This window comes from Anser cygnoides, chromosome 7 (assembly GCF_040182565.1).
Source record: "Anser cygnoides isolate HZ-2024a breed goose chromosome 7, Taihu_goose_T2T_genome, whole genome shotgun sequence".
Lineage (NCBI taxonomy): Eukaryota > Metazoa > Chordata > Aves > Anseriformes > Anatidae > Anser > Anser cygnoides.
In genome coordinates, this window is record NC_089879.1 from 18,257,285 (window position 1) to 18,281,352 (window position 24,068).

Here is a 24,068-nt window from a genome sequence, read left to right on the forward strand (position 1 = left end):
TGGAGAAGACAGTTTTCCACGGGACTCCAAAACATCTCTGCTATTCCAGGATGTTATGAGGGTCAGCACTCAGGTAAAGGACTTGTGTTTTCTGTTTAATGAGTTAGTAGAAACACGAGCTATATAAGGATGAAAACAAAAATTGCTGAACCGATGTGTTTGTCTCTACCACATATAAAGTAAACTCACTGAAGCAGTGAATAGATTTAAGTAGCTGAAAGTCTTAAAAAGCTGTTAAAAAATCTATAATTCTCAGAGAGTAATTACTGCTAACAAATGACAAAGGAAGCATTACTTATTTCAACTTTGTTTCTGTTATTTGAAGTTCATTTTATTGTTGGTTTTTGAGATGATGCTTTTACAGATTCAGGGGTAATGCCACTGAACTCCATCTTGACAGAGCAACAAAATAACTCCAAAACAGGCTAAAGCAATAAATATCAAACCACTCAATCTAAAATGTATAAATATAAAAGTCATTTCTGAAAATGTAGGAAAAACAGGAAGCCATTTTTCTCTTTTGACCACTTGTTTAGCAACTTGTTATTGTCCATCTGTTATCACCTCAGATCCAGCACAATTATCTTTATGTCTTTTCCAACCACGTGGGTACACGGCTGCAGAAGAAATCAATGCATTACTCACAAATACGTTTCAGTAAAATTGCATATTTTAGACAGTAGTTTCTTTTTAATTTTCTGAGCCTGCTTAATATGCTATATATTCAACTTTGACTATACCTATCACTGTGCCTGTTTACAGGCAAACGTTACCGTCACAGGTGTAGACTGCTGACTAAAGCAAGGACTACAACATGGAAACAGAAAATTTCTATAGAGGATATCATTTAGTGCTTGGCTTCTGAAGCAGATTATAGCTCAGTGCTATGCTTTATGTCTCACAGCATGGGATATCTGAAAGGGAGGGAGAAGGAGCTGTGTGTTGCATTAGATCAGGTGCATGGAGGGCAACAGCAGGTTAAGCGTAAACTCTGTTCTCTTTCTGCAGTAGCTTCAGATGTCTGCCCACTTTTTTTTTTTTTTTTTAAAGCATTTAGGACTAGCTTGTGTCTTTAGCCACAGCCTTCACAAAGTAATGTGTAAGCATGTGTTGGATCTGTGGAGAAGAGCTCTTTTTCAGAAACCTGACAGATGTGCGTTAGATTTGTTCTAGTCAGGTTTCAGGAAGCTTCCTCTATTAACACCCCTGATATTTTTCCTCCAGGAAAAAAAAACGCTGTGATCTTACTGTTCCTACTGGCAGATAAATGCGTTTTGGGGATTGTACTTGCAAGGATATTTGTGTATGATATGGGATACCAGCAATGCATCTACTGTTTATAAATGTGCTCAAGTGACCAGTAACTTCATTCGTAAACTAAGTCAGTAAAGGACTACCCAAAAGAGCTTATCTGGAACAAAAGCATAAGTATTTTTTCAGACTTGGACTACCTTCTCAATACCCCTAGGGTCAATGATGTAAGCAAAACAAATAACTTAAACTCTCCTTGAGTAGTACTGATATTCTGGAAGTTCTATCAAAAACAAGTATTTTTTTAAAGTCATCTTTTAGTATTACTTGCTCTTAATCATTTTACTTTGAGTTAGGGGTATGAGTTGTTGTCTATTTGAACTGTCTCATTTAAAAAAATCTTAATTATTCAAAGATAAAGATTTTCTTCCAGATAGCAGTGGCATTTCTGATAATTCTGAATGACTATACAGTTCAGCCATCCACACAGTATATCATGCTATCACAACATAAAAACATGTGGTAGTTACTGAGAAAAGCTTATGAGAAGCTGAAAGAAAATGGGAAATGAAGGAAATGGGTTTAATCTACTCATAATTGCACTTTTTAGCAGCTGGGATGTTCTGGTGGGACAACACAACTGTTTTTGTTTAAAAACTGAAGCACTCAGGAACAACTCCTACTTGAATCTGTGGCTTTTGCTTCTTCTGAAAACAAGCACAAGTTGTGACTGATGGCAATTGCCTCTGGCTAGCCACAATCTGAATGGCAGTGCGTAACAAAAGTCATCTCAAGGCTGCTACCGACTGCTTAAATAGATTCCTGATGTCTGCCTTTGTCAGAGAAGTATGCATAAGGAGTTATTAAGATGGGGGAAAAGTATAAGGAAACCTAATCTGAAGCAGCTACAATTTCTGCTTGCATTAGAACCACGGGCAAGAATTTCAATAGTCAAAAACATACTGGATTATATAGATTATATACTTACATTAAATAACCTAGGATCCTTTGTATGTGGATGGAATCCCTTCTTTTTACAAGCAGAAACTTCAAGCATGCCAGCATTAGTAAGTCTGAAGATGCCAGTGCTGGAAAGCAAAAGGTGAAACTACTGTTATTTAATGTCCCCATAATACCAGTGCACAAATTCACATACTTAGCTAAACAGAAGGACAACGTGACGGTACTCAATAACCTCTGATATACAGGAGCTAAGGTTGGGTTGAACCTTATATGAGTTATCTTGCAGTGAAGGGAGATGTGGTGAGGAAATGGGAGGAGAAGACATAATACTTGATGCTATTCCTGTTAGGCAGTTTAGCCCACTAAGGGAGGAGGTAAATTCATATAGGAACAGCCACAGAGTATCCGTGGCTGCTCTGGGTTGTTCACTGGAGGGGCAACACAAAAAGAACAGCCTAGAAGCTCTGTAAGTAGCTACTGGGAGTATACATCCTCCCCACCCTTCTAGGTAATACAAAGCACTAAAAAATACACTGCTGAATATATATGATCTAACACTCCACTTTGAGTATAGAATAAGTAGTTTAAAAACAAACCACACATCTACAAAAAAACACTGCCTCTACAGACTGACTCAAATAATACTGAAGGGGCTGGCTTTGGATGGCTATTGAATCTATATTCAGGTAAGAAGCCTCCATGAAATCAACATTATTTCGTCAGATGAAAATAGGATTAGGAAATTGAGGACGCAAAGCATGAAGCATTTATTGCATTATTTACAATATGCTTGGAATCTTGTTTAGACCAACGAAAGCAGCATGCTGGTAAGCAAGGACCTCTTTTGCCACCTGTAGAGGATGCTCTGGCACAGAGTAATGCTGTGCATAGCACAGGTGCACAAACAGAATCCCACCTGAAGTGTGCCAATATGCTGTAACTGTTTCGCAATAAAATGCTCCATAGATACTCATCTACAGCACAGTCACAGCTGGCAACACAATCTGACCAGAGTCTAGTCCTGTTAGCAACATTTTTGCTGCATTTAGGGTGCAGTAGAAGCAGCTTGACACTTCTAGTTCCAAAACAGATACACCAAAATGCAACATCTAAGAAAGTTTACTTATAAAACATTACTGCTGATCGCTATCTATTTGATTTACCGTGGCCACACCTTAAACTATGCTTATTTTCACAAAAAAGTGATTACCTAAGAACTGCAGGACAACATCTGATCAATTAATGTTATGGACAGGAGTAGCAGGTTAGAGCTGGTTACAGATTACGAGCAAAAGCTATGAAAGCAGTTTACAAGGCCAGAGATTTCAGAAGGTATGCAAACGCTGCTGCTCAAAGTCACAAAGCCTAATGCTCATGCACTTATCACTCAAGCTGTATTTACAGCTCTGCTACCTGAATGGCCCATATGGGAAGTTGGCCAACTATAATAGGAGTCGTCTACGGGGGCAGAAGGCCAGAAAGGCAGGCTGAAGACAGGTACAAACTAAACAACAGAGTTAGCCACAGAGACTTGAAATGTCAAGAACACCAAAGGATAATCACTGAGTTGTCAAAGTTGGAAGGAACCTCTGATAATCTGGTCAAAACTCCCTGCTCAAGTAGAACCTTGAGTAGGTTGCCCAGGTCTTTAATCCACTCAATTTTGAGTAGCTCCAAGGATGGAGACTTAACAATCTTTCTGTATAGTCTATTACATAGTAAACCTTCACATTACTTGTTATACAGTTCCAGGTTTTTGCACATACTCACTGATTGTATTTTATGAAATATGAAAATAGGACCTTAATAGGGAAAGAGTGTCCTTTATCTTTCTACTCCTAAAACAGCAATTTTCGTATCGTCCTACAAGTTTCTAGTCACAGAAATGTCTTACCCTTCCATTTCCTTCATCAGACAGAATGACGATAGCTCTGTGGTAAGCCACAGGCAATGAAGTCTACAGTAAAACAGCTCCTGTTATTACTACTTGTTTGAGTAGAGTATAAAAATAAATCAAAGTTTAAAACCTGGAGCTACAAATGGAGGAGGAGAAAGAAGCCAGAAACAATACTGTGCATACAGACTGACTGGAATGCAAGTCTAAACAGACTAAAGAAAAACTCACGATATGCCCATTCCTGTCCTTCACCCCAGTTGACATGTGCTGTTTGCATTTGATCACATTTTAAGATAAGGAGCGGGGGAATATATCTACATATTACTTACAAAAATCAGAACTCACTCGTTATGTTTTGGTGAACAAACAATCGCAATGGCCTCTGGTAACATTAGCTGGTAAGAACAATGAGTATGAAGATCAACACTGGATAAGAATGCAGTTTGTGTTGGATGTGTCTACAAAAAGAAAAGGAAAACTCAACATCATGAAATACTCCTTATAAGTCAAGGTCAACATGCATTCAAGAAGGAACAATAATTTTTAACTCGTAAATGCATCAGTATTTTCCCCAGATTGGTTTCTTAATGTCCTATTAACCCAGATTCTACATTGTTAGAGTAGCTTTTCATTACGAACTTCATGGGAACACATTCAGACCCAGATGTACAAGCAGTTTTCTGATCATGGTGGGGAAAAAAAGTAGAATGAAGAAGCACAGGACAAAAGGGAAATGATTGTTCAAAATCTCTAAGAGTGAAATCACACTCCACATAATTAATACAGAATTTAAGCAACATGATAACCCAAAACTTTGAAAGGATTTTGAATACAATGGAAACGAAATGGCATTAGAAAGTAATAAAATATCCACAAACAGACATAAACAAAAGTTGCAACGGCAAAAGCAGGCTCTATTGTGTAAACAGGATGCCTCAACTTCATAGATTAAGAGATACTCGTTATCTGTGGAGAACATTAATGTTCATTTACATCACTATGATTAGAATTAAATGAGCAAATTCATTTGTATTATGCCAGTTATTTCTCTAGTTTATTTACAGGGTTCTTTATATATAGTATGCAGAGCTGATACAGAAAGCTAGAATCTGTGAGACGTACGCACATGGATCCAACCCAAAGTGAGGAGATCATACTGATCCTGAATACCAAATAATTCTTCCACATTCTCCATATCACAGTAGTCTGGTCCTGCAGATTGCTTTGGCACTATTACATGGGTAATAGTAAATTCATTGTGTGTCTGTAAAACAAATGTTGAGATAACTTAGAATGGAACAATTGAACTACTGAATAAATGCTGAATGAGAATCTGAAGCAGGTCAGCCTTTCAGCTAAACCAAAGTGGTGTATGTCCACTGACTGCCATGCCACTATACCGACCTAGTACACCTGAAAACATGCCCTAGCATATTATCATGGAAACATACAGGGTAGTATGAATAACAGCATAAAATTGTTGTATTGAAATGGTCACAGAGACCACTGAAAAAGATGTCCTTTGAAAAAAATTAAAAACATGGGAACAAAGAGAGGTTTGAGAATTGTTATTTTCTGTGCACCTTGGAACATCACTACTTTTGCTATTCTTTCTCTTGACATGATTCAAATACAACTGGACATCATCTCTAAAATTCTTTGTATGCCAGCATCAGCCATGACATTTTTCCCTGCTCTGAAAGGACACTGCTATCTAGGTCAAGGGAAAAACAAAACAGACTCCCCCCCTCCCCCCGAAAATGTTCTACAGCATGATAGGGATGGTGGTTTCTTTTCTGTTCTGTTGCTATTATGAATTTGATGACCCCAGTATGTTCTAACAGTCTTTATATTCCATTGTCCTGTGACTAAACCTCACTTAGCTTAGATGAATGCCAAGAAAGTACTTGAAAAAGCCTGTATTGTATAGCATACTGAAAAACTTGCTAAAATATACGACGAGCAGGGTTCTTGGATCAAGTATTTCCTCAATAAGGCAAGCTGGAGGCCATGCTGGTGAAGTGACCGCTCAGGTTATAATATGAAGTTAGTTACATTAGAGACTTATTGTTTAGATCTTCTTTTGCTCTGAAACCAGCATATTACAGGAAAATATTGCACTACCAAAATGTCTTCCCCATACGAATGTGAAGGTTGAACTGTACCAGTTTTCCACAGAGAATTCCACATGTCTCTATTCCTCTTAATGTATTTGCCTCTGCTAGCAGCAGAAATTTGTGACAGAGATCCCTGGGTAAAATTACACCTCTGAGTGCTTCAGCCAATTGAGCTAACAAACAAATAGACAAAAAGAGAGACAGAGAGAGAGAGAGAAAAAAAAATAAAAAGGCATATGTAGCTTACACAGTGAAGTTCCTTAAAATAAGGTAATGTACACAGTTACAGGAAATTATTAAAGATTAAGGAATTATACTCATCACATCACACATTTCTAATGAGACTGCATCTACAGTGCAAGCACGTCATGCCAAAGTGAGGTATAACCTAGCTAGATTGCATCTGAGGGGACAGTGAGTTGATCCCATTTTATAGGCCAGGGCTTTTCAAAAAGCCTCTCTGACTGAGCCCTCTGCAGGTTCTGCTTCTGTTCCCTTGAAGCCCCTGACAATATTCAGACTTTGTGCCATAGGAACACTGAGGTTCCATCTCCAGATCCATTTACTGGCACTCAGCTGGAAAACGTATAACAAATCTCCTCTCTTAAAACTATTGAGAGAAAACTATATAGAACTGTTGTGTGTACATTAACCTGTTCATGCTTATTTCACTACAGACGCTCTCAAAGGGAATAAATCATAAAATCATTTAGGTTGGAAAAGACCTTTAAGATCATCAAGTCCAACCATCATCATATGCATATGCAACGTGTGGACTGCTATAAGCAGCAGCGCAGCAGACAAAGAGTACAAAATCTATGCACTTACTCTGAACAGCACTTAAAGCAGCTGCTGGCTTTAGGGCCCGGTTTACTGGAGGTGAATGTCCAGTAGAGCCACTCTTCTCGTTTTTTTCAAGCAACGTGGTAGATAAGGAACTGTTCTCAGGTACAGAAATACAAGATAGCATACTTCCATCTATCTGTTCAGACATAACCATGCTGTCTTTAATTTTCTGATCCCGAGCTAGTTCTTGCTTCTTAAGTTGATCCTCAAAGAATTGAAACTGTTCTGATTCAAGCTGCTGTTGCCGCATGTGTGCGATTCGTTTCTTCTCTGCCTCTATAAGCCTCTGCTGTTCTAGTTTCTTCAGAAGTTCAGTTTTACATTTGTTCTGAAACATATGCAAAACAGTTACATTCTCAGAATTATATATAAAAAAAAACCCCTACAAAAATGAGAGGAAAGAAGCAATCTAATTGTTTAACAAAACCATCAAACCCTGTCATTAACATCTAAAAGCCTTTGGAAACCTGTTGGCTGAAGTGCCAAATACAGCTCTGGCCCCCAGAGCAGCATGATACGGAACAAAATACCATAAGCAAGGAAGCTTCCAACACAAAGCTTGCAGCATGCCTACCTATGATGCTCTGTGTTTTATTTCAGTAGTGAGAACACTTGCCTCATTGAGCCACTGCAATATAGCCATTAAAGGAGTTTTCAGAACAGTGGTGGTAAAGAGATTAGAAGTCCTTACAACTTGCAGTGTAGCAAGAGATCCACAAGCACATCGCTTTTCTGGGTAGATTTCATAATCCATGTTATTACCTGGTTTTGTAGCTTGTTGCTGCTGTTTGGATAGGCCAATTTTCTCCTGCTTCTTTCTTTTCTTAGCTTTCCCTGGATTGCTCCTTGTACTGACAGGGGCTTATCCTGACTCCCTGTGCATGCCCTCCCCAGCCTCAGAGATGTTCAGTGCCATCTCTGCCACCTGTCTGGGCTTTGACCCCAGCCCCCAGGACAACTGCTGTTCCAGACAGGGAAGCTTCAGGTTTCAACAGTTTTTTCCTACCCCCATTATAGGGACAGCATCAAGCATCTTCAAAGGCAAGTAAGAGAACTCGATTAAAGTAATTTCTTGTCATGAACAAAATATAAAGGGAAAGAAAGCCTCAAACCAATCAGTGACAGGATTTTTTTTTTGGTGTGGTGTTTTTATTTTGTTTATTTATTTATTTTTTTTCCTCTCCATAATTCCCTAGTTCCATTTCAAGGGAAGGAAAGAAAAGATGTCTTTTCCCCAGACACTCTTTTCCAAGACAAGTTTTTATGAAATGAAAAATACCATCTATAAAACTGAATCAGAATGTACTGTAGACCTATTCTGATTTTCTTTTACTATCAATATGTAAATATGACAGAACATATATTTCCAAGCTCACATGTGCATTACTTATTTTCAAATGACCAGCTGATCAGATTCTGAGATGTGAGAAGTCATTCTAAGCAGTCTGCTGGGTGACTATGGTCTTGCAGAACTGCCATTTTACTGCTTTATTTTTAAGAAGTTTTATACAATAGAAAAATATTCATACAACAATGATTTCATAACCACATAAAACTTACTTTGTTTTGCATGTATTCTTGATATTCTAAGTTATATTTTTTTAAAAGATCTCTCTTCAGTTCATCTGTCCGTGGAAATGCAACCTCCTTCAGTTTCTTTGGGTGGGGTGGGATGGGGTAGGGTAGAAAGACAGGTAAGTTAACTTTTTACTTCATAAAAGGACCACCTGAAAACCATACTCATCTGTAATACGGATTTAAAAATAAAAAATAATAAAAAGAAACCTGCTCTTCTCCCAGGAAAGAAAAGAAGAAATACACACTAAATCATCAGCTTATTAAACTTGGTACATTGGTTTCAAATAAAGCCATATTAGTTTCTATCAGTGAAAGGAGTTACCTATAACAAGACTACTTGTTATCTTAGGAAAAGATATTTTTTCTAGTGATCTGTTATCTGTCTTGTTTAACAGGTGTGTGATAACTGACATTTTTGATGTAGATGTATTTTATAAAAAAACTAGGACCAACTACTATTTCAGAAATATACTTGGGTTTCCAACAATCTACTGACTTATTCAGAGACCGTTCTTGTTCACCTTATAGAATGATAAATTAATTTTCAGTAATGATCATGTGGTTAAACCAAAATAAAACATAAATGACTTGACAAAGTTATCAGAACTTCAAACTGCATTGGCTGCCTTGGACTACATTTGCACTGGGGGAAAAGGAATGATAGGAAAGAACAGAAATAGAGGAAACATTTCTTGAAGTTCAGGAAACAGTAACCCTACCTTAATAATAACTTGTTTTTCTGGTACTGCACATTGGTGATAGTCTCGGTGACTGGGCAGTTTTTCCACAAACAAGCTAGAAAATTAAACAGCAGGTTTGTCTTAGTAACCAGAGGAATAACTACGTTAGCTTTTACTTTGGCAGAGAAATCAGTTTCACGTTATAACTGTTAAACACTGAATTCCACGTGACTCGAAGCAGGTTTCTGTATGTTCATTTGTTTAAATTAACACTTAATCTCTTGTACGGACTTGTATGGACACAGAGGATAATGACAGGAGCTTATTTTCTACACCTGAATATATTTTGTTTCTCTTTAGTAGTGGGCTTGATTAAAACAGGGTTAACTAGCACTCAGCACCTGAAAAAAACCTCCACCATGGCCAGTGTTACTAAATCTTATTTCTGCTGTCTTAATCTGTCTCCTTAGCTGAAATGCTGAATCTTAAATAAAGCACTATCATTAAAGCAGTCATTTTTACCAGATCAAGCTGCACAGCTAACTGCAGTATTATTAACCCATCCAGACATCTAAATTGTGGCAATGCTTAGCTGCAGAAAAGTTTGGAATTCTCAGCTGCTAATCATTTTTTCTACAATTTATGCAATGTTCACCTCCAGACCCTCCTTATAGAGATACATACATCTAAAATAAAGTTGAGTATGAAAGATTTGGCTTAGTTTTCAGAGTATGATGAAAATTAGGGGAGGGAAGGAGGTTTCTTATTATTAAAAAAACAATAATCTAAGATATACATATTTTTAGAAGCATCAAAACAAACCAATCAATCCTACAGCAAAGCTAGCTAGATAAAAAGTTTAAATCTGCCATTGATATATTTTTCCAACAAATTATGCTTAAACCTCTTGGGGATGAAAACTAAAAAGAGACAATTTTTTTTTTTTTACAGTGCTGTACAATATTATCACCTATCTCCTGATTCTCACAGGTCTTACAGTATAGTTAATTTCAGCCTTTGTACATGAGGTTAACTCATGCCTGCCAGTTAAGAGACAGATAGGACTATTATCACTGCAAATCTTCATTTTAATTTACTCAGAATGATAAGCTCTAAAGATCACAAACTGTTTCTTACGTTATGAACTTGTTATAAAAAACAAAAGCATTCTCCAGGTTTCCCTCCTCCATATATATTGATGCCATTCGCTCCATCTCTACTCCAGATCTAAAGTAACGACGTGGAGTGATATCTTCATTGATTGTGATATTGCTGCCAAGTTTGCTTAAGGCACGTACTCTCTCTTCTGGGGTCACAGAGATGTCTGTATGGTCAGGAATAGCTACTAGCTTTTTCTGAAAAAGAACAGAGATTAGCAAGGAGAGCCAGATACTACAGTTCTCTTTCAGTAAATGATCTCATTCAAGAAACTCAAGGGAAATCTTCAGCTTCTCAAAATAGGTATCAGTTTCCTCACTGCTAACAACAGTTAAAACATTTTAATGTTTCTCAATTGCAATAAAAGTAAAAAATTATCTTATCCCTCTCCCCAAATCTTCTCTCTGTCAATACATATACATACATATAAAAGGAAAAAAAAAAAAAAAAAGTAAACCCCGGCAGAAGTGATCAAAAGCAACACAGTGTGTCCTCTTCAGAATCCCCCAAATACGAAATTCTGTAAGGTTCTACCTTACGTTAAAAAAATAATTACCTTACGTTATTAAAATAATCTGCATGACTAAGCAAACTACTGTTATATGCTATATTGGATATGACTTCTGGGTACAGGTCAACTAACAAAAAGCAGTATGTTTTCCTGGTTAATCAACAGTTCATTTTACAGTTTCAAAGGAAGCAGAGTCGAAGAACCTAGAAGTGATTCTACTGAAGAAGAAGCAGAGTTGCTTATTGCAATCATTACCTTCCTGTTAAGTGGTTAAATAAGTGGCTACTGCAAGTTGTTTCATCTTATGTTGTAAAGGTTTACTTTTTCTATTCAAAACATTTACGTCAACTTCTTAAAACCGTGATCACTGAAACAAGCTAAAACCCTATAAGCCACACACACGGAAATAAAATTCCAATGAAACTACCAAGCAGAACTTGTGAGGAACTGGCAGAATTCAAGAAAACAGCCTTTCAGCTGACAGTAGCACTGCTAAGCAGGTTATAAATTATTGCTTATTTGAAAGAGGATGCTAAGCCATTAAAGCATTTTTCGTAATACGTACCAAGGAACTAATACTGAATGGTTGTTCCATGTTGACCTCTGTCTGCAAACCAAGATCACTCTTTTTCTCCAAAGTCTCCATCTTACTGCGAAGGACAGGATGACTGAAGTATCAATCTGATGTTCAATATTTGCAGCAGGCTGCCTCAGAGTCTATTAGTCCAAGGGAAACTTAACAGCAGCAATATGCTGATTGTGGTTGGGTGCTGGAAGAAATAGGACAAGTCATTCAGATTAAAAATACATTCAAATGTCACATCAGTTTGCATGCCTGCACCCACTCATCACTTCAGTATCACAATACTTACATACTTAATAACAATCTAGAATTTAGCAGGCATTTAGAATTTAAAGCAGGAATGCATGAGGCCTTGCAGGACACTTGTGAGCTAGCTGACCTGTTCTAACATTAGTACAGTGGATTCAAATGCAACACAGCAAATTATTTCTACAACTTCAACAGCAACTTGAAAAAAAACCAACAACACAACCAAGTAGCACAAACACACAAGCAAGCCAACTTTCAAGCATTAAATGAAAAAACTTCAAAGACTAAGCACAGAATCTGCTTCCTTGAGCATATGTTCTGACAAACATATTTATAAACAGCATGAATTTAGCACCTTTTTTCCTGCTAAGCTTATAATTAAAAATAAAACTTAGCACATGAACTCATATCAGTAATATAGCATACAGGAAATATTTCAAGCACTCTGTGCTCCACCTGTACAACTTGCTGACTTCAACACCACTCAAAACACAATGAAATATGACAAGTCGACTGATAGTAATCGCTCCTTGCACAGCTCTGAACAAGTAAAGACATATATTTAGACATGGCGTGGTCATCATAAAAAAAAGGGAAATGAATTATTTAAATTACACTGGAAATATGAAAATGAAGCTGCTAATGTGGCCTTTCACTTTTGAGCTCTCAATCCAAACAGATTTGATTCCAATGTCAAAGACTCTTCATATATTGCAATAGATATGCTTTATGCTTTCACAGAAGCATAAACAGAGGGTTCAGCAAAGATATTTTCTCAGCACATCTTTCTAGAAGCAAGAGGATTCGGGGTTAGAGGAGAACAATCGTAATACATTTTTAGCTGTCTCCTGAAGTATTGATTTCTGTATTTGGGTCTTCTTCATTTTTCTCAAAACTAACAATATCTATTAGGTTAGTCTTTACTTTTAATCATTAGTGTTAATGTTATCACCAAATGTTACAGGAGACATTACATTCATTTAAGCAATATGCTTTCCTTAAAATAATCAGAATCATCCTGTTTCTTTGTAATGGTACACTTACTGAATCAATCTCACCCTGTTTTTATGTATGACCTAATCTCAACTAATATATTCTTGCTTGACTTTATACCCCTGCTTTGCATTTTCAAGATTTTTATTCTCTTCATTTGGTATCTCACAGACCTGTGAATGCAATCTCAAGGCTAACTTCTTTCAGTTCAAGGCATTCAAAACACTTGCATGATTTGCAATACCCTTTTGGAAAGAAAAAAAATGGAACTTGGCTTATACACTCAAAATATCAACATTAGCTGAGGTGGTAGCACTGATAGAAAAAGTACTCTAAATAATTTCATTTTATAATGATGGAGCTCTGGTGTAAACGATTAGCTTGGCAGGAGAGCGCTACTCATTGCCAATTCACAGGCTGCAGAAAGGTCTCAAGGGACCATGATAATGAAATATTTTTGCTGTAGTATATACCAAAGCTATGTTTATAGTGCCCTGCGGCTAGTTCCACTTGAAAGCCTTCTTAGTTGGAAAATGGTAGCTATGGTAGACCGTGAAAGGAGAGGACTACAAGCCAAGCCAGTGCAGAGCTCACATTAGTTTTCTCTCCCTGCAGCTCAGATGCTCAGAACAAATAACATCTTCAGTAAGAGACTGCATTCATATGTTTTGTGTGGCTTAGGAACATTAATAAAACAAACAAACAAAGAAAAGCACTCTCAGAACTAAAAAGCATGTATTTTAAAACCACTTATTCATTTATTATCCATCATTTGCAGATTTTAATTATTATATATCTTTTGTTCCCCTAATAGCAACTGGGAGATCCACAATGACTGACTGGAAGGCTGGTATTGATCTAAGGTATGCACCTAACTGTGACAAGCTGCAAAATGGTCTAGACATTCAATTTATTCCAAAAAATACTGTTCAAAATTAAAGGGTGCAGAAATGTATTTTTTTCAATTCCTATTTCAATTACTTCTATTTCAATTAGCAGCTCTTATACAAGAAAACTGCTTTTCAAACACTGTCCTTAAGGACTTTCTACAAAATGCAGCATGGAAACGGCAAAGGAGGGGATATGGATTATATGCTTCTTTCAACTGTTACCACAGCTTGAAGACTTTTCAGCCTAGTGGGTAGACAAGTGGAAAAATCTTAGTGTAGCAAGTAGGGAACACAGAAGCCACCATTTTTTTTATTATTATTATTTTTTATTTTTTGCTAGTATTCTCAAAGAAGTCCTTGCTAAAGAAGCTTGGTGGTATCCCCCAGCCAAAATCTTTTGAACTGGCAGAGGGAGGCATCACAGAACCCCTTACTTGCAAACATTTCTCATTTAGATTTTTAACTAAAAGAATCATTAATAATAAGAAAAAAAAATACCTAGTGCTAGTTATTTTAAACAAGAGACATCTGGTAACAGCAGAAACTCACACTTCCTCAAAACTGTGCCAAGGCTTTGAAAAGCTGAAGCAGCCCAGCAGAGAGCAAGGCACCGAGCACAGTCAAACCCTACCGCATGAAGGATTAGCAGAAGAATCGCTACAGATAAAAGAGGAAATGGACTTTTTAAACTTAGCTTCAGGAGCACATTAAAACCCAGACACTTTAAATGAAGAAGAAATACTAGGATTAATTTGTATCACGTTTACAAAAATGCAAAACAAGATTCAAATGTATTAGTTATTACAGGTGGCAGCATAATTAAAAAAAAGGAAAAGGAGTCCTAAAAAGATCATTGGCTGTTTTATGATTGCACTACTATATATTACCCTTAACATGCAGACACACTGGCTAGAATTATAAATCATTAAAAGGCAGAAGATTAAGCTTTACTAAAACCACCTCCACAAACACATTTGTCAATTCCCTGGTATGCCTCCACGCGTAACATTCCTGCATGAGTGTGAATGCTGCAGCTTCACACTCTTGCCCTCGCCATACTTTTTTCTACCTCTGCTTTGTTGACAACAGTGACTTCAAGGCAAGTTATATCTAATCTAAATTCAAGTTAAGTAGACTCATTTTAATTAATTACTTCCTTTGAGTGATTTCTCAGCTTAGGACGTACGGAAGGCAGTAGAAAGGTGGAGGTGGTGACAGACAGACTGCCCCTTTCAGAGGGCATGACTGGCAGGAGCTGGCTTTAAAAATGCACCCTATGAACTTGTACAGAGCTTACCAAGAGCTGCCCAGTCCTGATCAATGACTCCTTGTCTTGTGGAATAAACACATATTTTACTCTACAAGAGCAAAGAGAAAGGCAAGTAGGAGACCTCTTCATGTAACTGAAACTAACTATATTCAGATATACAAAATAGTTATGCAAATACAGTAAACCACATTCCAGCCCCAAGCATGTGGGATAAGTAGCAACACCAGCATGGAGCTGTCATAGTCTGTTAGAGCGTGAAGTGCTCTAAATTCTAAGAGTAAACATGCATTTTTCTGCTATCCAATTTCAGGCACTCCAGCTAATTTAGAGGGACGTAGGTAATGTCTGATTAACAAGAAATGTCTGTAGATTTAGCATGCTAAGTTTTCTGTAATGATGAATTTTCTGAGAATCATTATCAGAATATAAGAATGTAACATCCATTCAACAGTTAAGATATTTTCCTCATTTAATCAGACACTCCTTACCAAATCCCATTTCCACCTCAGAAAAACCCACTTATTTTCCTATTCAATCCACGTTATTATACTACGATTAATTCTTCTGAAAATCCAGCTTAATTAAATCAAAGGCCCTCAGCCACAGGAAACGGAACAAAGCAAGACCAGTGTTTCAAGTGGCATTAAAATCATTCTTTCTGTTCAGGCTAACAAGCATGGTACCAAGTGAAAGGAGAATGAAAAACAGAGCAATTTTATCTTGAAGTATATGCAAATAGTACATCAAGCGACATAGAGTATATCAAGATCATCAAAAGTCAAGAGTAGGCTAATGAGACAGAGGTGGTAATGAGAAGATCTGGTGAAGGCACACACACGCTCATGGCTTTTCTGAGAGGTTTAGCACCACAATTCACCACAAATTCTCCAACACCCTCACAGGATACTGCACTGGCATGTTTCTAACTGTCAGTCTGGGTGGACGTGGACAAACAAGAGCCCCTTTGCCTGTGCTCAGACCCAGCTGAGTCTGGAAGCTACAGAACCGTGCCCTGTGACAGCGAAAGGCGGTACGCAGGGCTGCGCAGCAAGGCTAATTACCCCAGGTGCAGTACGGAGCCAACGAAGCCCCACAGCTTGTGCTTGCGATGCCTGTACGGGGCCAGCTCGCAGTCTGGGCAGAAGGAGCGTGTACCACCTATGCTCGGAGCTGGGCAGGCTCCGAAACGCCCCGGGAGCACAACCCGGCCACGTGCGACCACGCAGGCCATGCAGGCAGGCTCTGACGGGGCCTGCTGGGGTGCCCGGGGTGACAGCAGCCCAGAGCCCCCGGGCCGCGGAAGCGCCAGGATGGGTTTCCCCACCTCACTCGGGCCTTGAGGCCGCTTTTCTTTCTTCTATCTTCACAAGAGGTTTTTAGATATCGAGTGAGCTTTTTAGATTTATAAACAAGTAACGGCCTAACTTAACGATGTATTAGTTTAATCATTAATTTCCACTTTCCCACCTCGTAACATACTTTTTAATTTCAAGGGACTTGCTTAGTCGTAACACACTGATTTCGCTACTGCCAGCAGCGCTTGTCAATAGTGGGAATGTTAGTCTTACTAAAAAGCTGCATTAAAGAGATCATTGGTAAAAATTACCACAGCATTTTTTAATGCCAGGGCTAAGATTCTGTAAAAAATAATAGAAACCTGGGGCATTAGCAGTGATTTATTCTTTGCGTATTTTCAGTATAAATTATTTTAGAAACATCTATCCTCTGTTTGCTCTTTTGGTAGAATGCAGAGCCCAGATGTGCTGCCCATTGAAATCATTCACTTCAGTTCACTGTGATTAGGGTCTAGAAATATTTGCTAATACAAGATCTTAAATATGGCACAGTTCCACTTTTTATAAGCTACTCCTGAGAGCACTGCTCTACATTCTTTCTATGATAAAAAAAGAAAAAGGTTACTTTAATACTGCAATAAGAAGCTAAAACAGTAATAGTTTGTTTTACTACACTATCAAGTGTGATGATTATAGAACCCTAGAATAAAGATGTCACAAACCGCAAAGAGGCCCGTCCTCACTAAAATAGTCAAATTAGCAAGTGCAAAACCATCTTTTAACTGCCCATAATAGAATTCAATTGTCTCAGCAAACCCGAAATAGAGCACATCCAGTCATTGCTACATGAAGATAAATGACTGTTTCATGCCAACAAGTCATGCAGATACCCGTACTCGTGTGTTTTGAAGTGGATATTAACTGTCTTTAGTGAAATATAAGTTAGAAATACAGGCACCTATCTCATTCAAGCCCTTTTTGAAATGCCAGGCATATTGGTACAGCACATAATCATTTACACACACATGGGTTTGATATAAAATATGCTAAAAACAGCCTAAACTGCAAACTGCCTTCTGTTGGTTCTCTCCAAAAAGAAACAGCATGTTTATCTGTCAGCATGTTTTTTGAAACGACAGTTCCCCATTACAACAAGTGATTCAGCTAGTATAGTAAGTAGTCTCTTCTGGAAAAAAACAAAAACAAAACAAAACAACAAAGCACTGAATGTCATGGCAAGATCATTCTCTTGCGCTGAGAGAAAAAAAATCACACAACTAACACAAAACAACAGAAGGGCCTTTCAGAGAAGAGAAGCACTACAAGGAACCTACAAGTTCAGCCTGGAGAAGAGGAGGCTCAGGGGCGACCTCATCGCTCTCTACAGTTACCTGAAAGGAGGCTGTAGAGAGGTGGGGGTTGGTCTATTCTCCCACGTGCCTAGTGACAGGACGAGGGGGAATGGGCTAAAGTTGCGACAGGGGAGTTTTAGGTTGGATGTTAGGAAGTACTTCTTTACCGAAAGGGTTATTAAGCATTGGAACAGGCTGCCCAGGGAGGTGGTGGAGTCACCATCCCTGGAGGTCTTTAAAAGACGTTTAGATGTAGAGCTTAGGCATATGGTTTAGTGGAGTACTTAGTGTTAGGTCGGAGGTTGGACTCGATGATCTTGAGGTCTCTTCCAACCTAGAGAAATCTGTGAATCTGTGAATCTGTGAACCGTTCGCTGACAACCCCACATCATTCAATGGAGAAGTTGCTCTTCATAGTAGGAGCTACCAACTTGGCACAAGAAAAGCCTGTCTCAGTAACGGTTCATAATTTAACACTGCCTCTTGGCCCTGTGGCTACGGTTAAAGAGCACTGACAACATCTCCTCCTAGGCTTCACTAGCTCCTACAGGCACCTGCTGAGCTACACAATGCTCTCTCCTGGTTGTGGGTCATGGTTATATCCTTGTTTTCACCTCCTGTGAAGGACCAGCCCCACACACCTCCCCAGACGCTGCCTAAAGGTCTCTCTGGTGACTGTGTTGGTGGTGTACAGGCAGTAGCATCTTTACCCCCTTAGGTACTGAGAGGGAGAAATCATGTGCAGAGATCTTCCTTGCACTGATCTGCCAAACCCAAATCTTCCCCGTAGGGTTACACCACTCATTGCTGAATCTTACATCACAAAATTGAGCTTTATTTTCATCTAAACAAGATGAATTACAAGAATCTGTTTTTCAACTGCTAAAAAAGTGAGAACAATTCTTTGAAGACTTTTAAAGTTGCTCAGCTAACATTTGGTTGACTGCAGTTAGTGAACGTAGCTACTTCCATACCATCGGCTGTTTTCTAGGGACAGGTTTTTTTCCTTTTGGAACAGATACAAATGTTACTGCATTAAGAAACCACTTCAATAAAATTAGATCACTATCAGGTCTGCTGAGAATCTGATAAACCACTACAATAAGCAAATCATACCCAACATGACACATGAAAGAACCGTTTGCTCATCTACATTTTCTGTTCCTGGTAAGGAAGAAAATTATACAACACAAATGCATGTGCAAAGTCTCTTATCCTTGCCCATGGGTAATAAAGTCCATCTTATTATCTCCCCTTCCACAAAAAGGAAGCACACAAAAAGAAAACCTCACTTGCTGTCTCGAGCACTAACTCGAAACTGACAGTTTATTCCACCACTCAGTCCTCTTCCAGTTTGGCATGATATTAATTTAAGACCAGTTTCTTTCAGTTTCTTTCTAACATCTGGCGCTTACCTATTCAGCTCGCAGGACACTGATCCAACCCACTGAGGTTAATTGTTGAAGGTCAGTGACTAAGACGGGAGGGTGTGCTGGTATACGTTTTAAACTTAGGGTATCAGTAAGTTGACTAAGAAACTGAATTAATCGCTTTGGGGAGAAGCATCACCACTACAAAGACTATGACTGCGGCACCCACAGACATTTCCCATCACTTCACAGCACAAAGGACTCTGACCCACATCTATTTTCTCATTCATTTTTACGCAGACTATTTTGAAGTCAAGATTTGCTATGTCTGTGCTACTGTTACATAACCCTGTGCACTTGTGCTGAATGCACAGGTGATGGCTTGCCACCAGAGTTATTAATATGCTCTGTCTACACCAATTATTAGCCACTTTTAAGAGAACGTCCGGAAAAACAGACAGGAAATTCTGAGCATTGAAACATGCATACGTGAACCAGTGGCCTGTGAACTCAGATGGTTCTTTGTCTTGTGGTTTCTTCTGTCAAAACAAAACACAATTTCTCCCTCTCCCTTTTTGGTAACACCATTCAGTTTCAGCAGAAAAGCATTTTTGATGTAACAGATAAAGTATCACCAGAACAACTGGAATTACAGATCAGCAGCAATTTTAGGCAGTGACTGAAATATTCTTATGCAAGCATATGACAGCATCTCTCCAGTAACCCATTAAAAGGGTATTTTAGACATTGCGTAGAGGAACAGTGCTCTATTCGTCCTTTAGGAAATCCACAACAGTCCCCCACAAAAATTAAGTGTACCTGGGCATATTAAGCCAGAAGAGGGAAGAAACAAAAGAAATAGCTATTTTTATATGATTTGTTCTTTGATGGTTCAGCTGAAATACTGAAACAAGATACCTGCAGTACATATCATCATGGATAAAACTAACTTCCATCATGAAGACAAGAAGCTGTGTTGCCAAGGGAAACAAATGAGAGGCTAAGATCAGCACAGAGGTCTGCAACACTTCAGAGATTTCCAAGAAAGAGAGAAAGCACGATTACTTGCAAATTCTCAGGTTTCACAGATTTCCTGCCTGTAGCCCTACTTCTCTCAAAGCCTCAGGAAGGTTTAAGAGTCTTCCTGTTCTTCCTATAAAAGACAACGGTTTGTCTGACAGTATTTGCTACTTAATTCTATAACAGTTTGACATTCCCTAACCTCTAATTAGGACACTTGTTAATAGGGCAAGTAACCAGCTGCAACAATCAATTTCTGTTTCTACTGGATGACACATTACTATTCTGTCTTATATGTTACAGCTCATAACATAGGTAACAAAAAAAGGGAGAATTAAGTTTAGCAGATATTTCTAACACAAATTCACAGTTTACCTCATGTCTTTTAAATTATCCATAAAGAATGATGCCTGTGTTGTGGCCTCAAATCTAGAAAAAAAAAAAAAAATTGGGGCATTACTTCAATGGATTCTGATTGTTTCGTACACTTATGGTTAAATAAGCAAAGTGCAGGTAAAAAACCTGATAGCGCTATTACCTACAGGAAGAAGTGTGGTCAACTAGCACAAGTAACCACCTAACCAGGCATAAGCATCATACTACAGAAACGTACATAGATACTACAGAAACATACAAGATACTACCGTTTGTTGATTTCATAATGAAGTCTTTGACCTCCTGCTCTGACCTTGCTGGAGGATCTCTTGTGCTATGAGTATATGGAAAAAAAACAGTAATGTCTGACTTTATATGAAGAGTTTGATGTGCTTTAGTCCTTTTTTTTTCCTACTTGAAAAAAAAAAAAAGAAGAAAATACTTAAAATACCTATTTTCTCTTTTGTAAGTTTGCTAAGATTAACAGTGATAAGCACATGCTTTACAGGGGCACTGAGTGTAACTCAAGCAGCCCTGTAAGCTGATTTTACTTTGGCTCAATTATCCAGGGTCTCAAAGTTAATAGCACAGTGATGTGCAGTTAACTCATATGTCTGCAGCTCAACAGGCTGTTCATCCCAGTGAAGCTATGCACAGCCTATCTCTGAGCCAAAATAATTTCCAAATTCATTGTTTGTCCCTTCAGGATGAGTCTGATGATTTTTACAGCCTATCCGAGCTCTGTTCCTTATCAATGGAAAGGGCTAGAAATCTCTGAAGGCCTTCTCACTGTGATTTGGAGACACTGAAGGATGGAGGCACTTTCTGCAATGATTATGTAGAAAGCCCACTGCCTCCCTAACACACTTCAACACGTTGCGTGCTGAACTGTGAGTCATCTGGAGCTGCCAGTAGGAAGTGGTGGGCAAAGGGTCGTGTCTGAGCAGGTGCCTGACTCATGGCATCACACGAGGTATCATCATCCATGTAAGATTCGAAATGCTGGATTTTTAGAAGAGGGATGCCTGTGCAGCAAGAGTAGTAAGCCACCATGTATGGATCATTCAGGAACTGTATGATGTTGGCAAGATCACTTGCTTTCATGGACTGATACTTCTAGTTACAATAAAAACTTTGCCCAGAAAATATGTTTTATGGCAAGGCAATCAAAACATTACATATTTATTAAAATTTTGTAGACTAAGACTTTCATTACAGGTCAGCAACCTAAGTTTCAGAACACAAACTGGAAATGTAACCTTTGATGTAGAAATAAAACAGCAGGAGTCAGATAAGACCAGGAAAAAAAAAAAAACCAAAAACCAAACACAAAACCCTATGCATACAAGTCAGGCAAACAGAGACCAAACATTTATTATTATACTGCATTTGCTCAGTGTCTTCATGCATAAGTCACCTTGCAACTCCCGCAGCAGCTGAAGATTTTGTGACACCCCTCACCTTGTACCCTCCCCCAGCATGGTGATTAACTCCCAGGAAATGACTTACAGCCTGATCTTGAACTTACGTAGACACATAACGTAAACCATGAGAAATGCCTTCATAGTATTCTCATTGATCAAGACACCGAACCCTGTTTTTAAACCTAACACTGAAAAATAAAATTCCTGAAATTACAAGCACTTAAAATACTACAGAAGAAACATAAACATGAAATTTGCACCTGTACAATTCTACAGCACTTGCAAATACAGCTTCCTACGCTGTCCCGTGATCTAGGGATCTCTGGATTGGTCAACAACGGCCTCTGATTCAGTTATTAACAGCCTGAGCACACAGATATACAATACACAAGACAGAAATGCATTTGGGGCTTCAGAAAATCCAGCTGTTACAGAGAAACACATTATACTGCCTCAGCAACACCCACAACAAACCTAGACTGCCTCCTCCTAGGGATACCTCATGAAGTTATGGGTCCGTATCACATTTTCTAGGACCTGCTGGTCTAAAGCAATTTATCAAAAACGTGCGACTCCAGCTTGGACAGTCAACCACTTCAGCCTACAACAAGGAGAAACCCACTCACGCGAAGCCAGAAGTTCCTCAAATCGCCCTGAGCCTGAGGAACGAAGCCCCGGGAGCCACCAGCCATCCAAGACCGCGTAACCCCACGTTTCCGTTTCAGCACGAAGCGTGCCCTTTCTGCCCATGACCTCCCTGTCATATACGCAGAACCGCATGCATATTAAACAAAAGAAATTCCCAACCAAATGGACTTCCCCCAGAAGAGACTTTGTGTCGCCCTTCTGAAAAGGGAAAGTGCATCCACGCCTTGGAGACATTACGTTAGCTGCTTAGTGCACCTGGGGGAGACACGTGAGGTCCTACAGGGATGCCGCAGGTACAAAACGCAGTTACACGACCAGAAACACCTTACGGGAGGGTTACAAATGGCCAAGCAACACACCTCCCACCCCCCCCCCTTTTTTTTTTTCTCTACACCTTTCATTTTCTGTCCCGAGCCTCTCGCAGGCACGCGGCTGGGGCCAGGGACGCCTAAAAGCGGGGTGCCGGCACCCCCCTGCCTTCCCTCCCACCTCACCTGCCTCCCTCCTCACCTCCCCGGCTCCGCTCGGCGCCGCTCCGCAGGCTCGGGGGGGTCGCAGCAGCGGCAGCTCCCACCCCGCCGGGCCCGGGGCTGCCCGCGGGCACCGCTACCCCGGCCCCGGGCACCGTCGGCACCAGCCGGGGAAGGCGGCGGCTGCGCGGGGGCGGCAGGAGGCGAGGCGAGGCGAGGGGCGCCCCGCGGAGAGGAGCGGAGCGGAGCGGATCGCAACGCCCTCCGCTGCCGCAGCCGGGTCACGGAGCGGGGCGAAGGGAGGAGCCTGCGCCGGCAAAGCCGCCGGGCCGCCTGGCTGCCCTGCGGCCGGGGGCGCCGCCGTGCTGCCGTTGCGGCCCGACGGCCGCCGAGGCTGCGGGGGGCGAGGGCGGGGGGCTGCGGCCGCCCGCACCCCCAGCGGGGCTCGCCGGGCCTCGTCCCCTCCCCGCCCGCCGAGGGCCGCGGGCCCGGCCCGCCGCCATTTCGGTCGGGCAGCGCCCAGCCGCCGTGGGCACGCGGGGGGGCCGAGCCCCGAGCCGGGCGGGAGCAGCGCTCGAGTTACCGAGGGGAGAGCCCGTGGGTGGGCAGGAAGGTTTCCGTGAGGATGTAGTGCTCGGCGTGCTGCTCGCAGGTTGTCAGGGCTGCGGAGCTGAAGCTGGAACAAGGCGAATGATATTTGGTGCAGCAAGGGAGCTCGCAGTGCCCAGTGGCATTGAGAGAGGCTTAAGCAGCGTGTCAGGGGACAGATACGCAGCTCACCCTGTCAGCCAGGGCATGGCGAGGCCATCTCCTTCCATGTGCCTGTGGCTGTTCTGGCTGCTCAGCATCCTCCAGACTGGGGTCAGCCAGAACAGCGACAGACTGGGGTCTGGAGGTACCACTCCTGGTGCTGGTGGCGACAGGTTTTGGTCCAGGCTCTAAGAACAGGAGGGGCTAATTCAGGCGAGAAACAGAAGTCCTGCTTGTATGACTGCTCGCCTTGGTTGCTTGCATTTTTCCAACCGGTGGTTCACAAAGTGTGGAATCAGGTGTTAAAAAATAAAGTCTTCAGTTTGCTCCATGGTGGGGTTTCTTGGTGCTGGTGGGAGTGCTGAGTTAATCCCAGCC

General features: G+C 40.3%; 1 protein-coding gene across 4 annotated transcripts; it reads right to left on the minus strand.

Annotated features, from left to right (window-relative positions):
• Positions 1-295: 295 nt before the first annotated feature.
• Positions 296-23,424, minus strand: STAMBPL1 (STAM binding protein like 1). Of its 4 annotated transcripts, XM_067001147.1 has the most exons (12): positions 22,981-23,420; positions 20,399-20,452; positions 11,567-11,771; positions 10,470-10,687; positions 9,372-9,447; positions 8,635-8,730; positions 7,057-7,402; positions 6,277-6,401; positions 5,238-5,375; positions 4,457-4,569; positions 2,240-2,339; positions 296-617 (listed from the first exon to the last, which is right to left on the minus strand). In XM_067001147.1, the coding sequence occupies exons 3-12, from the start codon at positions 11,645-11,647 to the stop codon at positions 561-563; spliced, it is 1,350 nt and encodes a 449-aa protein (XP_066857248.1). In that variant the 5' UTR covers positions 11,648-11,771; positions 20,399-20,452; positions 22,981-23,420; the 3' UTR covers positions 296-560. The 4 variants fall into 4 exon arrangements, with proteins under 4 accessions (XP_066857248.1, XP_066857249.1, XP_066857247.1 ...); XM_067001148.1 differs by lacking the exon at positions 20,399-20,452 and having other exon boundaries at positions 22,965-23,420; XM_067001146.1 differs by lacking the exon at positions 20,399-20,452 and having other exon boundaries at positions 22,981-23,419.
• Positions 23,425-24,068: the final 644 nt, after the last annotated feature.

Excerpts from the sequence above, each read along its gene's own strand:
- STAMBPL1 (XM_067001147.1), bottom strand. The coding sequence starts at position 11,647 with ATGGAGACTTTGGAGAAAAAGAGTGATCTTGGTTTGCAGACAGAGGTC. Across the intron at positions 10,688-11,566 it reads CATTCAGTATTAGTTCCTTG|AAAAAGCTAGTAGCTATTCC; the intron begins GTACGTATTACG and ends GTTCTTTTTCAG. Across the intron at positions 7,403-8,634 it reads AAGAATACATGCAAAACAAA|AACAAATGTAAAACTGAACT; the intron begins GTAAGTTTTATG and ends CATATGTTTCAG.